Source organism: Eucyclogobius newberryi, unplaced genomic scaffold (assembly GCF_026437365.1).
Source record: "Eucyclogobius newberryi isolate DKJ021-1_F unplaced genomic scaffold, fEucNew1.0.hap1 SCAF_20, whole genome shotgun sequence".
Taxonomy (NCBI): Eukaryota; Metazoa; Chordata; class Actinopteri; order Gobiiformes; family Gobiidae; genus Eucyclogobius; species Eucyclogobius newberryi.
In genome coordinates this window covers 11,365,245-11,382,478 of record NW_027315835.1, presented here as the reverse complement: position 1 = coordinate 11,382,478, position 17,234 = coordinate 11,365,245, and the positions used below count along the sequence as shown (strand labels likewise).

Sequence of the window (17,234 nt, the reverse complement as noted above, 5' to 3'; positions counted from 1 at the left end):
CCCCCTGTTGGAGATAAATGTAAACTTTCAAACTGAGCCATTGATGCTCTGATTATTTAATATCTACTGTGTGATTATTTTAAACACAATACACAATGTAATCAAATCAATACATCTGAGCTTCGCGCTAAAGCTAAAGGCAAAAAACTGTGTTTCCAGACTTTGTCGGAATTATTTTGCTGTCGGACCAGTTTCCGGAAGCTGTCAGCTCAGCTGCAAACACCGCACAACTGCAATGAGTTTTGAGTGGCCCTGGCAATATAATTTTCCTCCCTTTTTTACGTGAGTAACACTAACACAAACTATCTTAATAGCATCCTCGGAGAAACAATAGCCTTTGAATGGGTTCATTTTAAAATCCCTACCCTGCCTCTTCGTATTAGCGCGTTATTAGCTCATTAGGCTAACAGGCTAAGCATGACAAATTGCTAAGGAAGTGGACACAGTTTGCTTTTGTAAAGTTTCAGTGACTCCTCGAATTCAACCTGAAAACCTTCTCTGGCGAATAAACCATAAGACGCATGAAAACCCACGTTTTTCAGTTCATGTACAGTCATATCTGAACACGAGCTGCCTTGTTGTTGTGGGAAGAATACACAGCTCCTAATTGTCCAAAAAAAAAATCTGCTCTAAGATCAAGCCTGTCATCATTACATCAATTCACTGTGGATCTAGTGATATTATCTCATCATTCAATTCTGTTGCCTTAACATATAGAGCTAATTAATTCACATTAGGGCGTGGGCACAGTGGGTGTTTGGATGTTAGCTGAATACGTGTATTCGTGTAATCTGTCCCCACCTTTCTCACGTAATTTACAAATATGTTTATTAAGGAATATGTGTGAAAGTACCCAGAACCAAGTCCCCAAATTCCCCAGTTCCAATTTAGTCAGAGGACACTCGGAAACCCTTGCTTTCACACAACGCAGTGCCAGAAAGTGGGTCTGAATGGCTTTAACATTACCGTTTGTATACGATGGAACAGTTACATATTTAATTAAGGAGGTGAGGAAAACATAAGTGTGTTTTTCCCATTTCACCAACATTATGTGCACTGTAAACCTGCACAAAAAGCTCAAACTAACAATGAAATTTTGATTAATTTATTTTCAACTTCTCTCCCTGTTCGTAGGAGACTGTAGCCTGTCTCAGTGACTTTGGGCCTTAAGTGGGGTACCCCCAGGACAAGATCCTCTCTTGTGAATCAGTACAGTTTGTCTGAAAATTAATTAAAAATAGTTCCCAACAAAACCATTGTTTTAAATGTAATTTTGTCACCAATAGGTTCCTGGTCTGACTAGAACGTACCTGCCCGTAGTTCCTACTCTGTGTGAATGCACTTCAAATTGGGATCGGGACAAAAAAAAAAGTACCAGGAACTGAAAAAAGTGTGGAAAAACATAACAAAAATCTCTTATTATACATATTTTATTTAGATTCAGATTGCTCAAAGTAGCAAACCTTTGACTGTGCAACAAATCCTTGGCCTTCACCCATTGAACTTCCTCATGCAGTCGCCTGAAATGGTTTCACATCACTGTCTGGCGCCTTGTCAGTTTTCATTACCAACAATGTACAAAGCAGTGATCAAAACAAAGGATGGTTATTCTTTAGATTAAAATCTAAAACATACTTTGAGATGTTTCATGAATTTTAATTCAGCAAATACATTCCATATGTTTGTTTATTCATATTTTTGATGCCTTCAGTGAGAATTCACAATGTAGAGTCAGGAAAATGTATCTAAACATTTGCGTGGTGCTGTGGGTAAAACGTGGTATCAAACTGCTGCGTATCATTACCATAACCACTTATTACTATAAGGATATTAAAAGTCAGACTCAAGTAATGGAAGAGCTCATGCATTTCTCTGAGTAAAAAAAAAATACTCTCATGTGGTATTTTTAAAGCTAAAGGGTTTTTGCAAATAAAAAGCAAGCAATAGGTAAACAAGGACTACATTACAATATGGTGAATTCAAATCCCTTATTTTCACTCATTTAATTTTAACTGACCTTTCAATTTGTTCTTAAAATAAGACTAATAAATGTTCCTTCCTTTCGATTACTGCTGGACTATCTGTGTTTAATTGACGTCTCTGTTGATAACAGACTACAGCCCAATGCTGACACGAGACAGAAGCAGCTGGCAGCATGGTGTTCCCTGACGCTGTCGTACTGCAGGCATCACAAACTTTACACTCTGGACGTCATGGAAGCTCAGGAAAGCCCCGTTTTCAACAACAAGAAGATAGAACGTATCCTCACACTCTTCATGATATAACTGCACTAAAATATAATGTGCAATTAGTAATTACCTTGTTTTTCCCGGTTTAAACGTACACAGACAGTCTATAATGTACAGGACAAATTAGTGCTGGACGATATGACAAAAACTTTATTCCAATTGTTTCGTGATTTGCATATCCATTTTAATTTTGTCTTACTATAAACAAATAAAAAATGACGTTCAATTATTGCCAAAAAATAGTCAAACCCTCGAAATATGGACTCTACTCCAAACTACATGCTTTTCAATGCAGAAGATTGTCCATAGACCTCTCGATTCTAAGTCTCAGATGAGTAGTGACGATTAGAAATGACTGACTTAATTTAATTGCCATGCCTCAGATCTAAGCATGAGATATCTCAGATTTGAACTCGTTTATACACTGGTCTCTTTTTTCCCTTAACTGAATTGCAGGAAAACTCTCTATGGAAGCCATTCAAGTTGTGTTCGAGGAATTAAGGAAAAAAGGTCAGGACATGTTTTGATAGATAAATATTTGTCTGGGTCTTTTCCTTTTTTAAATAGAATGTAATTATCTTGTAATCTCTCTTGTAATCTTTTATTGCTTCGCCGCAGGGAACTTGGACTGGCTGGACAAAAACAAATCTAGATGTTTAGTTATGTGGAGACGGCCGGAGGAATGGGGGAAGTTAATATACCAGTGGGTGAGTTGAATGTGTTCGTGCAAGATTCTGCTGAGCACGACGCATACAATTTATACCTATTTACCAATTACTACCACGATGATTTTGATCCTATTTTACTGAGTTTACCAATGTCCCTGTTCAGCCAGTTTGTAGATTATAACATTAAAGTGACAATTATTAAGGAGCAGGAGATTTTACTGACAAAAATACATTCAAAAATCTAAATTCCTTATTGATCCTGATGCGTTTCTGTGCAACTATGTCTTTCGTTTAACAGTAATTTAAAAGACCAGCAAATAATTGACCATTTGCAGACATTAATTTGTTGTGTAACCCTTAACAATTTGGTTGTACTCGTGTCTCTTGGTGTCATTCAGGATCCAGTTATACCCATCACATTACATTTTTCTTTGTATATTTACTTAATGTATATCTTTTTTTTCTTTTTCAATATTTCAGGTATCCAAAAATGGAATGGTCAACACTGTTTGTACACTTTATGAGCTGTCGAACGGTGATGACACGGAAAGTGAAGGTAAATTGTTTTTGATATGTGACTAGCATCCTTCAGTTTCAAAGTTTGAACAAATATAAGCTTGGAAAGTTTAGAAAAATGATTGTAAAAATGAAAGAAAGATGACTGAATATCTGAAATGCAACTAATTAGGTTTTAAGTAAGTAATCAATGTATGTATGAACTGTGTTTTACTCACACAGTCAAACCAATCGGGACATAAAACGGCTGCGCTCATTTATTAGTCTGAATTGTTCAAAATTATCGTCACAGATCATAACATTTCTCACAATGCTTTGAAACGCAATGTAATTAATTGCCACGTTCTCCGCGCAGAGTTCCACGGTCTGGAGGAGTGGATACTGCTCCGATCTTTGCAGGCCTTGCAGTCCGAGGGTAAAGCTGAACTCATCACCATGGACGACAGCAAAGGCGTCAAGTTCTTCTGAGCGCTGCTGCCGGTGCTGCTGTCTCTCTGTCTCTGAGCCCCCCGAACGTCACTCCAGAGGCCGCTTCAACAATGAACGTTGAACCAAGGCGTCCCGATGCCCTGCCGAGTCCATGCGCTCCTGCCGTTTGTGTTGCCTTTTTTTTGGTTCATGTTTTTCTAATTGGAAATGAACTGATATCCTTATAACCTCGTCGGAATAGGGCAAACTGGTGACACGGCTAGTTTAATGTCACCTTTTTTAGCTAACTATTGCTAAACTTTGAGCATTCAGCCAGAATCAGGACTTAGGTATAATCATAAATACTGTTCATTGGGAGATCTGTCCCTGTCTGCTGCTCTTTCTTTCTGTAAATATTCTTTTATTTCTGTATTATTTTCTTGTCAACAATAATGCTCTGTATATTTAGCTCTGGTGTAGCGTGACATTGAGAAGACATCCCACAATTCACCACCAGGGGGACCCATATTTGGAGAATAAATGCTTCCATTATGGGGACTTTACAGGGGCCTGGGCCACAGTAATCCAGACTGCTGTCATGCTCTTATTGTGCTACTGTGACTCTCCTCTATCCTTTATATCAATATTCCACTCCTTTTCTTATCCTCAATAGGAAAATAAATCTACATTTGGTAACAGCGGTTTGGTTTGTCTTGTTCTAGTACATGAAGCTGTTTTATTCCATTTATAGCATCTTAATGTTCCAGATTTATCACTGCAAAGCAAACTGATAGCAGCTAAATCAAAATGTTAGTTCAAAGGACTGCTTGTGCTGCACCAACACAATGGACATTTCTGGAGTATTCCTATCATTACATGCCGTGAGAATTGAATTGAGGGCAAACTTTTTCGATGACAAACTTTATTGATGCAAATTACTTGGACTCGTAGCTCAAAAATACCATGTAGTAATCACAAACACTGAGCCAAAAGAATAGAAATATGATTTTGATAGTAATAATACATACCGTTGAGTATAAAAGGCAGCCTAATATTGTTTCACCACAACATGTAAAACAGGATGTAGATTTATCAGTATAATGCATTTATTTTTATACTGTACCATTAGTAGACTATGAATAAAAGTTATGTTTAATGTAATTTGCGGTTCACTTTGGTTTACATGTAATCTCCACGTGATTGAGAGAACAGAGCTGCCTTTGCCCGCAGCTGTGCAGAATCATACTGTCTGTGTACGAAACATGCAGAGGATTCAGACTGTATCTGCAGATAAAACCACACGCACACACGAGTACAACAGGTGGGACTTGCTCAGGGTGGCCTTGACAGATAATAAAAATCTCCTTATGTAGTTGACAACCCCTACTGGGCATACTATGAAACTACATTTACTTTTAGAAGGTTGTGGATACTTGTCCTACCAACATGTCCCTGGAGCCATGCCCACTTTAGTCAGGTGAGTTTGTTCTTCCTGGGGCACAAAATATTGACCAAGGATATAAATTAGACAAGGAACATCCTGCTTTTTGTTGGTTAATCCGAATCAAATGACCTAAACAGCGCTGTTCCTTCTTTGATCTGTACAAGATATCACAGTTCATTTAGAGACACAAGACTTAAAATACACTGGAACTAACAGCTGCTAAGACAATGCATTAAATACCACTGTCCTGCTTCTTCTGTTGACTTTAATTATTAGAAGTATCTTTTCTTTGACGGGTAATTGCAGCCTGTTGGACGTGCGCGTCTAGGGGGAGGGGGGAGTGGGCGGAGTTTGGGCCGTGAGCACCCGGACGCGCGCGCCGCAGCTTTCCTCTGCTCTGTTGATATAGGCAGAGCTGCCCTCCCTCTGGAGGTTAGGACTGAGCACTAGTGGAAGAGACAACTCCGAGAATCCAAGAGGAAGTATGCTTTAATGTGCGTTTGTCGAAGTGAGACGTCTGAATCGACTGCTGTCATGAGTAAGTTTGTCATTATCGGTGTAGTAAGTGTAATATTTTAGTGGGTATAGTGTATGTTAAGTTATTTTATTTTAATTTGCTGTTTTACTATGTAGTGTACAATTTGGTACCGCACAACGACTTACTTTGCGTATGACCCTAATGCTACTGTCCTTGTGTCTTATTGTAGGTACCGCATTGAGATTGCATTGAACCTGCAAGAATGTCCAACGCACAGGTTGAGATCCCGGGACGCGGCTTCCCTGGCCTCCACATGGATATGACAGAGTCCCGAGTCCCGTCCGTGCTCCGGACGCCAGGCTTGGGCGCACGAAGGAACTCTTATGGGTTACAGAAAATCAGCATGGATCTTGATTCGCCTCTTTACAGTGGCGTCCTTTCCAAAACTTTGTCCTGGTCCACTGAAAACATCCTAACTCTGACCGAGTCACGTGTGGAAGAGGAGAAGGCTGAGGAAGAGTCACCTCAGACGCCCTCGCCCGTCTCCAGCCCGGGCACGAGCGCCCACACGCCCCCCGCGCCGCCGGACACCGCGAAGCACGATGCGGACTGGGAGCACAGACCCCGAGTGGAGGTCAGCTCCGACTCTGAAGGTGAAGTCGTCCAGACCAAACAGCACAAGGACCTGTCCCAGATCGCGTTCGATGCGCAGTGGGCGCAGCAGGAGAAAGAGGACCTGGAAACCAAAGCTGTGGCGACGTCACCTGATGGAAGATATCTCAAGTTCAACATCGAGATCGGACGGGGGTCTTTCAAGAGCGTGTACAAAGGACTGGACACGGAGACCACAGTGGAGGTCGCGTGGTGTGAGCTGCAGGTAGGACGCCACACAAGTGCATCAATCAGCAGCTGTTCATTTGAGGCAGATTCAAAGCACACAAAACATATTACCTTTATGTAGAATACCAAAATCTATCTATTTGTTTTGTTGATTTCCCTGAATGTACAGCACAATTACAAAAAAACGTATATCTCCATAGATACAAGCAGGAGAAACAAGTTACAAGTCAGATATGTGAAGAGGTTACCCAATTCACAGATTTTTCAAGATGTCTTGAAAAAAAAGAGCAATAAAAACACCTGTAACTGAAAAGATTTAATGCCACTGTGGAACATTCCAGGCAACGCACAGTTACATTTAGCAGAGTTGCAGATGTGTAACCTACACCAGGTTACATAGTTCATCTTTAAGAATATCCATACATTATTTGGGGGCAAAAAGGCAACTTATACTGATACTGATTACACGTGATTCTGGTATAGGCAGCGGTGCAGAATACTCAACATTTATATTGAATTAAAGTGCAGTTACAGTTAGTGGCTAAAAAATATGCAAGTACTGCTACCAAAATTACTACTTGTTCCTGATTATATTCTATTACAGTTTTGACAGCATTTTAGATACTATTTTGTACAAAACTTGGATAATTACAAGATCTGCGTATTCTTGAGCTCTGGCCAATCAGAGCAGGCGATGCAGTGCTTCTAATGTATGTGTTTGTCAGTTGTAGAATGTAAAGTTAGTACGACTTAAGACTAGAATTATACTCAAGTGCAAGTACAAATCTACTCAAAAAAGAACTATAGCAATAAAAATCTACCCAAAAAAGAACTATAACCACAAAAAACGACTCAAAAAAGAACTATAACCCTAAAAACTGGCTCAAAAAGAACTATAACCCCAAAAATGTACTCAAAAAAGAACTATAATACCAAAAATCTACTCCATCACAGTAACACGAGTATTAGTAATTGGTTATTCAACACCTCTGCATACATACATATCATATATTTATTGATGGCATATTGATCTTGTTCTGCAGCTCAATTATCTTCTCTTTCTCTATCTCTCGTCCTCTCCTTTCTGTAGCTCTCTCTCTCTCGCCCTGGCTCTTGCTGGTATCCTCATGTCCAAAACGTTGCTGTGTTCTGTGAAGCAGTTAATCTACTGTATACAGTTCTGTGTTTGACCTTGACTGGAGCTGTGTCGCTGCGCGCGTGGTGGCAGTTACTCGGGTCACACTGTCTGTCAGCAGCGCCAAACTACTGCCAACGATCCAGGCTAATCTCTGTTTTCGCTTAGCACCAGACAAAGCTCTGAACATGTAACGTAATACAGGTTAACTTATTTTAATGTGAATGTAGTCATGATGAACGCTGCCTATTTTAAAATCGGGAATATCGATTACAGTTTGGGTAGGGTACGATACAGAATCCCATAAAACACTTTCAATTTTTCATATAAAACACTTTTGATGCACAAGCAGTATCTAATGAGCCGTAGAAGTTATTTATTCAACCTTCTACGGCTTAAATGTTATCGTGATAATTAAAAAAAAGTCCCCCACAAGGAAAAGATACTGCATATTCCGGACTATAAGTCGCACCTTTTTTCATTGTTTTGGCTGGGGTGCGACTTATATTTATATACTTATACTCCTGAGCGACTTATATTGTGATATTATTTGTTATTTTCACACTTGCAACCACATTTCATGCTCCAGTGCAACTTATATGTGTTTTTTTCTTCTCTATTAGTTATTTTTTGGCTGGTGCGACTTATACTGGGGTGCGACTTATTGTCCGGAAAATACGGTACACATCGACAGAGATCAACAATAATGTGTGTTGATGTATTTTCTTCTTCTTTTCTTTCATGGCCAATACCGATAACAATGTTTTTTAATCGGTTGAAGCCAATGCTGCACTAAAGTGTTCAAACAAAGCACCATATATTTCTTTTGGTCCGTTTTTTTTTAGGCCCAAACTAAATGTATAGCCGACACGACACAAAAAAGGGCAACTATCGGAATATTGCAACCAAACAGAATATTTATTTTATTTATTTTATTTATTTTATTTATTTTATTTATTTTATTTATTTCATTTATTTCATTTATTTCATTTATTTCATTTATTTATTTATTTAAATTTTTCCTCCATTCCCTATTACGATATGAGAGGAGTTTTGTTAATAAGAGTTTTTTGTTTTGATTATTTTTTGAAACTTCCTACAAGTTATCTGTCCTTTCCTCCTGTATCTACTGCGTTGTAACAACAAAATTTCCCCATGTGTGGACAATAAAGGATTATCTTATCTTATCTTATCTTATATCATACATTGAACGATGAGTTGATGTAGTTATTTAGTTATTATTGTGACAGGTCAATAGGAGAACATATGTGAGGTACAGATAATAAATCCCTAACTCTAAACTGTAATCTACCGTACATCCCCCTTGACCCAAAAGTCGCTATATGAATTTATATCCTGAGCCTCTTTTTGTTAACAGCATTTCCCGCACCTCGCTGCCACCCTTGCACTGTAGCTCGTGAAACCTTTCCAGGCCCCCCAAGACATGCCAGGACGAGATGTGCACATGTTGGTGGTGTCGCGTGTCAACAAACAACTTTCTTTCACCGTGTTGTTGATGCTAAAGACGTCCCCGGCTGATGGCGGATGTGTCGACTCACTGTCCGACATTGTTTTGGCGTGTTGGCATTACACGGCCTGTGGAGCAGCTGCCTCTTCACCTGCTTACATGGACCGATAGCACACTGTCAAGGCTTTAGAACCATAAGCCCGTTGCCTCCCAGTATGTTCCAGCGTAGTAGTGGTGGTGGTAGTGGTAGTGGTAGTGGTGGTGGTGGTGGTGGTGGTGGTAGTGGTAGTGGTAGTGGTAGTAGTAGTAGTAGTGTCCTTAATTTGACTGGAATATTCCACAGTATGACTTCAAATGTATTTAGCTTAATTACCTTTTTATCCACGAAAAAATACCTTGAAAAACATGCATTCTTACTCTCTACTTCGCATCTGTTTATTGCCATTGTCATTGAACATAGGAACTTGTTTCGGCGTTAAGGTGCAACATAAAACAATGAATAATAAAATAATAATAATAGCAGGATGGGGATGGGTAAGTTTAATGCCATATCATGAAAAACTCCAGGGATTGCAGTTGCAGCTAGGTAATGATAACATATATTTCACGATAAACGATAATATTGAAACTGCTGTCACAATAACCGTAAAGCAGCATAATCCCAACACAACGATTCTAAATGATTAAAAACATGAGTTGCAATGAAACACTTTTGTAGTCACGGTAGTTTGTGTCAATAATGAGACATAAAAGTGACTTATTTTTCTCTCTACAGCTCAACAACAACAAAAATGTAAATTCTGTTATTAAAATTGTTGGCCATAAGCTTCCATACATAGGACTAATTAACATTTCATTTACCGTATATAACACATATTAATACGTGTTATACGTGTTGAAGAACTTTCATTGGCACGGTTGGAGTTATGCTTGTGATGTTGTTCATGATACGTTCCTTGAGATTATTTTTGTGTCATATTTTTACCTGATACACCGTGACCTACTAGTGCCCCCAAAGATTGAAATCAAGAGGGGAGTGATCCGGGGATGTGGGACGCAACTCCACGGGACCACGCTGACCAATCCTATGTATGGACACTTATGGCCCACCCTGTAAAGAACAACAAATCAAACTAGAAATTATTGTGACCTCCACGAAGTTAAGCAGATGTTAAGTTATATTGTACGTCTTTAACTTCATGAATTGCGAGTTAGGGTAAGGGATTGAAGACTAACACCTCAAAGTGCCTCTAGTTTATCCACGTCTTTGATATTCTGTCTTTTTCTTTATCGATGTACCGTTCTTGGCTAATTAGTGCTAAATGAACGGCTTGAGTTTAGCTGCTATCTTCTTTTAGCACACAAGAAGTCTTTGTCTATCCAGGACGCATTGAGGCATCCAGGGATTACACAAGGTGAGGTGCCCTGTAGGCTAAAGCTGACTGTAGCATGGAATGAGGCTCAGAATCCACCTGTCAGGTTCTACACAAGGGCAGCCTTGTTTGGGGGGTATTTGGGACGCTACAAAGACACCATATAGACCCCAAGATATGATATTTTACCAAACTGCTTTCTCTTTCTTGGTTTTTAAGACACGGGGCTGACATTTGGGATCCGCCTCTAAAATTCCTGGTTGTTACTTAATGTAAAATAAGTAGTATCAACTCGACTTAGCTCCTGGTTTGTTTAGTATGTTGTGATGTGTAGACCACTTTCATGTTTGGTTTAGTGTGAGTGAATTAGCCCTTACTCTTCTCTTGCTTTACATCTGGTTTAATCCGGGTTTAGCCCTGATTTCTAACTGGTTTACTCTCAGTTCACTACTGATTCTTAAATAGTAAAGGCCTAGTTAATATCTAGTGTCATGCTATTAACTTTTAGTAGTATTTAAAATTGAGAACCACTGGCAACACATTTCTTTCAGTTTTCATGCAACAAATTATGTGGATAAATAAAATAAAAATTGTGTTATGCAGCAATACTACACCAAATAACCTGGAGGAAATGACAGTTTAAGAATTGTTGCTCATTTAGCTTTGGCTTTTATAACATTGTTAGGCTACGGTCTTTCATCTCCTCACTCTAGACATGAGCCATGGTAATCTCCCTAATCGCTGCTAATAAGCTTAAGTCGACCGCTGTTGATACTGTTAGCGGCGTGATAAGTTAGCCTCCAAGAATCGTATCTTGGTGCGTTTATTACCTCAAAATCACCTTGCCAGCCGCTCAACCTTTTCTATTATGCCCGTGATTGCCCAAATGCACACAAAGCTCACTGTTGGTGGCTAAACAGGAGCGCAGCAGCGGTGTTGACAGAGCAGCATTCAGGTGCGTCACTACAAGTCAAGGAGAAAAAGGTCCAAAGCCCTTTTTAAATATGTATTTCCTGACGCTGCCAAGGTTAATCCACAGAACATTACAGTCAGCTGTTTAAGCATGCATACATAGGAGTAGAGCTATGCCTAAACCAGGACTAAACCAGGACTAAACCAAGACTAAACCAGGACCAAACTAGGACTAAACCGGGACCAAACTAGGACTAAACAGGACTAAACCAGGACTAAACCAGGACTAAAAACCAGGACTAAAAAAACAGGACCAAACCGGGACTAAACCCGGACTAAACCGCGACTAAATCGGGACTAAACCGGGACTAAACTGGGTCTAAACCCGGACTAAACCGGGACTAAACCAGGACTAAACTGGGACTAAACCAGGACTAAACCAGGACTAAACCAGGACTAAACCGGGAATAAACCAGGACTAAACTGGGTCTAAACCCGGACTAAACCGGGACTAAACCAGGACTAAACTGGGACTAAACCAGGACTAAACCAGGACTAAACCAGGACTAAACCGGGAATAAACCGGGAATAAACCAGGACTAAAACTCATCTGCACCAGGACTTAACCAGGTCAAAGTCCCAACACATCTTGCACTAAACCAAAATGAGAATTAAAGGTGCACTACGTAACATTTTGGTGGAGGGTCTACTACTAGCTTGTCTCCATGGAGATATTATCGATTTGTTTGGAATGTTCCACCGTATGGCATTCATAATAATAATACATCAAACTTATATAGCGCTTTATTGGACACTCAAGGTGCTTTACAATACAAGTATCAAAGTAAAAGTAGAACAATGGAATTTTTTTTTTTTACTTAATGTAAAACTATCTCCGTGGCGACCCCGCTCACAGTAAGAATGGAAAGTGCAGCAGGTGGCCTACCCCCCAACACCACAACTAAAGGTACATAGTGCACATTTAAACCATAATTAAATCTAAATAAAACTCATTACAATGGCAGGTCTAAAATCACTTTGACAAAACCAGTTTAAGAGCTTGTCGCCGTCTTTAATTTGAGTAAGTCAAGCCAGTTTCACGTCACTTAAAAATAGTAACATACAAAGGAGCTACAAATGCGATATTTATCCTCTTGGTGTGAACACAGCTCTTAGGGCGGTGGCCTAAACGTGTTTTTGTGAGCGCAGCACAAAGCAATATAACTTTTTCATTCATCTTTGACATATAAAACCCAACCCGTAAAGCTTCTGTTTGTACAGGCTTCAGTAAGTTGTGATGCCACTTTGTCATTCCTGCTTTGTCGTGACTTTGGTTATTATTAGACTATGGCAACAAAAATCCCCCCTTAAATTACTTGGAAAGTGTAATTGTAGCTTTGGAGTAAAGTGAATACTAACTCAGGGACCCAGGGATTGTTGTTACAATGCCACGTTTGGCCACTGGAGCAGTAGAGAGCAAACTTTGCATATCTACTACTTGTACCAGCAAATGTCATTATATCTAGACTTCGTTTGGCCTAATTCCAAAGCATACTGTACACATCCGTGTCAATATTTCTTCAAGCTTGGCATTCAAGTTTCATAATCAGCATAATAATCAACGATACTATTACAATTTACAGGTTTCTCCGGTGGCATTAAAGGATGGATCACACACACAGGACAAATTTTCCTACAGGGAAAATAAACTCTAACCTTAACTTCATGAACAATACTTGACTTGATATAAATAAAAATCATGTAATTAGTTCATGTCATGTAGCATTAAGAAATAAAAAGCTTTCCCATTTGTCAGAAATTCCAGGGTGATGTGCAGGTCATGACGTAAATGGTACGCTTTGTCACTTACCTTTGTGACTTTAATATTTTTCCTTTTTTCATTGCTATTATATTGGTTTGGTTGTATATGTTTTTAATAGTTTTAGTTATAGCTACCATATGATCAACATATTGTCTTTGTATGTGTATGATACTTATGTGTAAATAAGTATCATTCTTGCATTTGAATAATACGACTAATGACTGTTCTACTGTTTATTAAATGTCTGACATTGTCCTTGTGGTCTTACTTTTAAAAAAAGCCAAACCGTTGAAAGCCGCCGCCGCCGTTTTCCTGAGGGAAGTGGGAAGTGTGTCTAAGGGAAGTGTGTCCCACATTGTTCTATATTTTTATACGGTTATCTAGGCTTGTGTAGCATGTGATTCTGTTGTGACCTGAACTTCTGATGCTGTCCTCTGCTAGAACCTTTAGTTAAGAGATTAAGATTAAGTGAGATGTCACTAGAGATGGAACCAGGACTAAACCAAGACCAAACAAAGTCTAAAAAGCGACATAAAACGGGAAAAGAAAAATAGTTTGGCTTTAGGACAACTAAGTTACAACCAAGCACTGATAATCCTATGTCACACAATACTACTGCCAAATACTATCTCATTAAAAAAACAAAACTAAACCCATAGGCTGAACCAGAATTAAAACTGGACTAAAACAGGAGTAGATCAAATCAGGTCCTGTCCCATCCCTGGGAGCTGCTGCTTAGCAACATGGCACAAAGTTGGCTCAGATGCCACTCAGGGACTCCACCTGCTTTCAGAGATGCGTGGAAGCACTAAATAATGGATCAGCTATTGTTTAACCTGCTTCTACTTTCATTCATAAACTCAGTGACCATTGTGGAAGCGAGGGCAAAGGAAAGAGAGGCCTAAAACCACTTTATCTTCACTTTATGCTCTCTTTATTCTCTTTATGTGTGTGCATTAAGCTGTATCAAATCAAATGTGGCTCACACAGTGTTTTACTAAATCAAGCATGAATGAAAGAAGTCAGCTGTGTAAATTATGTGACGGAAATGGGTAAAAACAAAGAATATTTGTATTTAGTTTCTAATGTAGCTATATTTTATAGCCTACATTTCAGACAATTACTTCAGACAATTGCATCAAATCACATAATACTGAAATTAGGGTTCTCAAAATGATCAGTACTAAAACTTGTATCAGAACTAGATGTTAAAATAAATAAAAGAATCGGTACAAAAAAAAACACTTTAACAGGACAAATTTGTGCCTTTTGTGAACAGTTTCAGAACTAGTATAAGACCAGAATTTTTAATAAAGAATTCAGTATAATCTTGTGTTGAAAATGCCAATCTATTATCAAAAAACGTTAAAAAATAATAAAATCGGTATCGAGAATCAAGTATATTCCTTTGTGTCAAAATCGAGTTTTAAATGTTAGTATCATGACAACACTAATTAAATATAAATCTTTAATCAAAACTAAACTTTTCTAAAACAGGTTGCAATAGAAGTAGAAGTTGCAGAGAGTGTATTATAGCGCTTGTACCATAAGTAGTAGTAGTAGTAGTAGTAGTAGTAGTAGTAGTAGTAGTAGTAGTAGTAGTAGTAGTAGTAGTAGTAGTAGTAGTAGTAGTAGTAGTAGTAGTAGTAGTAGTAGTAGTAGTAGTAGTAGTAGTAGTAGTAGTAGTAGTAGTAGTAGTAGTAGTAGTAGTAGTAGTAGTAGTAGTAGTAGTAGTAGTAGTAGTAGTAGTAGTGGTAGTGGTAGTGGTAGTGGTAGTGGTAGTGGTAGTGGTAGTGGTAGTGGTAGTGGTAGTGGTAGTGGTAGTGGTAGTGGTAGTGGCGGCGGCGGCGGCGGCGGCAGCAGCAGCAGTTTATTCAGTTCTCTCACCTCAGCTGGTTTAGTGCACTCAAGCTCACATCCTGTCAGGCAACTCCCTCGTGTGTCTTGGTTGCTCAATATCATATAATATCTGAATTAATTCACAAGTTTGTCTTTCATTATGTAATTTTCCACTTGGGGAGACATTTGTAGATACATTTTAACTGTTTGCATTGCATATCGACAGCATACATGTCTTTTGAGTGTATGCTTCTGCTAAACATTAACCAGATTTAGTGTACCATGTTCAACTGTAAGGCAAATTGAATAGTGAAAGAGTTGAAGCATTGAAGTGAAGTGAACTATTTCACAATCACAATAATTGATACCAAAACCATGAACCCAAAACAATAATACCAACTAATAATTAACAGAAAACTTTGACTTTTTAATGCAGTTGATGAAGTTTTGTCATTTAAGTTAATTTTGTTTGGGATGTTCAACTTGCATTTCTTCAATTACAGGTGTTTTATTGTGGAAAAAACATGTATTACTCTCCACAAACCTGACCCGTAAGCTTAATACCATCTGTGGAACATTTCAGGCAAAACAACAACAACAACAAGAACACCACCAACAACAACAACAACAACGTCTATGTAGAAACTACCTGAAAAGATACGTAGTGCAACTTTTAATAGCTAATTCAGTTTTGCACACAATATTAGAATATGAATAATGACTATAGGGTTAATTAATAAATGTGCTCTTTGAATCTCTGAAATGTGTATAATCTCATAATAATAATACGCAATACAGGTACAAATATGACGTAGTTCAAGGTTTAAAAGTTTCTCGGGGACAAAATGAACAAGGAAAGCGCTTGTGAAGGCTCAGATTTACGTAATTTCTCTTGCAGTCATTATCGTAGTATCAAAGTGGGCTCTTGGGTCTGAAGGAGCTGGAAGCCAAATACTTTTAATGCCTGTTTAATATAGCATTGAATTAAAATGGTATTAATAACAGCTACTATGCAGTGCCTGTGCAGTTATAAAGTTACAACGCATAACTCTCCCTCTTTCTTTGGACTTGCTTCTCCCATACCTTATCTCCTGTGCTACAGTTGCCATCATTAGCAGCATTCTGTCTGTAGATTCTTGTAATAGGCGTGACTATATTTTCAAACGTACAATCTGGGACACATGTTTTTTTTTATTTTTATCTATTTGTATTTACCCAAAAATATGTGTGACACTGACCGTTGTGTATAATGCCAGGTTTTTATAGTTTATAATGTGATAGCTATTTGTTTTTTTCTATTATTGGTTGAAATGGGTCAACAGGACTTGTGGGAACGTAACAATGCATTCTAAATTGGTAAATAGATTGCAAGGACTGAGGAGCTGAATTGGCAATTGAAAAGGATAGTCATGTGAGGATAAGTAGTGTTAGAACGCTGTAGTCTATAAAGGCCGTTCACCTATATTTGATCTAGTTTTCTGTCACAAAAGAGACATATTTACATGATGATCCAAAAATTGGTCTGATTTCAATACAATTTTGGACAGCTTTATAGTCAACATTTATACAGTGTAGATATAGAACAGGAATGTATTTGTTTGGGAGTAATTCTCCTTGTATATGCTACACAGAAAATCTCTTCTTGTCACCTCCTCCTCCGCTGGTGAAAGTTAAACTGCTCTCATCTCAGATTAACAGCGTTTTGTGCTGCAATGTTTTTCCGTCCCTGTGATATTTTTTCCCCTTTCTTTTTTCCTCTTTTCCCCCTCATAAGCAGCAATATTTGTTTTAATATGGACTGATTTGTCCCTGAATGGCTAATCTTCCTGTCAATCATGCCTCGCTGAACTCAGGGAGATGAAACCGGTTAAAGTATTTGGGAAGTGTCTATTCTTGGCAAGGGAATTACAGTTAGAGTACAGTATTTTACGCACTATAAGGCACACTTAAAAGCCTTTAATTTTCTCAAAAAACAACCTTATAATCCAGTGTGCCTTATACATGGATTAATTCTGGTTGTGCTTACTGACCTTGAAGCGATTTTGTTTCGCTTAATGCACCTTATAGTCAGTCCTCTGCGCC

The 17,234-nt window shown here is 38.6% G+C and overlaps 2 protein-coding genes across 3 annotated transcripts in view; both read left to right on the top strand.

Annotated features, from left to right (window-relative positions):
- The first annotated feature begins 142 nt into the window (after window positions 1-142).
- On the top strand, window positions 143-4,537 carry vps25 (vacuolar protein sorting 25 homolog). Its single transcript, XM_072456535.1, has 6 exons — window positions 143-282; window positions 2,114-2,259; window positions 2,706-2,759; window positions 2,868-2,956; window positions 3,398-3,473; window positions 3,789-4,537. Exons 1-6 carry the CDS (start codon window positions 236-238, stop codon window positions 3,899-3,901), a joined length of 525 nt encoding a protein of 174 aa, XP_072312636.1. The 5' UTR covers window positions 143-235; the 3' UTR covers window positions 3,902-4,537.
- Window positions 4,538-5,749: 1,212 nt separating this feature from the next.
- The window catches only part of wnk4a (WNK lysine deficient protein kinase 4a), a 63,977-nt gene continuing 52,492 nt past the window's right edge, over window positions 5,750-17,234 (top strand). Inside the window, exons 1-2 of one of the 2 annotated variants that reach the window (XM_072456689.1) lie at window positions 5,750-5,823; window positions 5,993-6,640. In XM_072456689.1, the coding sequence (XP_072312790.1) occupies window positions 6,026-6,640 (615 nt within the window). In that variant the 5' untranslated portion in view covers window positions 5,750-5,823; window positions 5,993-6,025. The remainder of the gene's footprint in view (window positions 5,824-5,992; window positions 6,641-17,234) is intronic. The other variant, XM_072456688.1, reaches the window with a different exon arrangement.

Coding starts and splice junctions, on each gene's coding strand:
- vps25 (XM_072456535.1), top strand. CDS start 236: ATGAGTTTTGAGTGGCCCTGGCAATATAATTTTCCTCCCTTTTTTAC. Junction 2,957..3,397: donor GGAAGTTAATATACCAGTGG/GTGAGTTGAATG, acceptor TCAATATTTCAG/GTATCCAAAAATGGAATGGT. Junction 3,474..3,788: donor TGATGACACGGAAAGTGAAG/GTAAATTGTTTT, acceptor TTCTCCGCGCAG/AGTTCCACGGTCTGGAGGAG.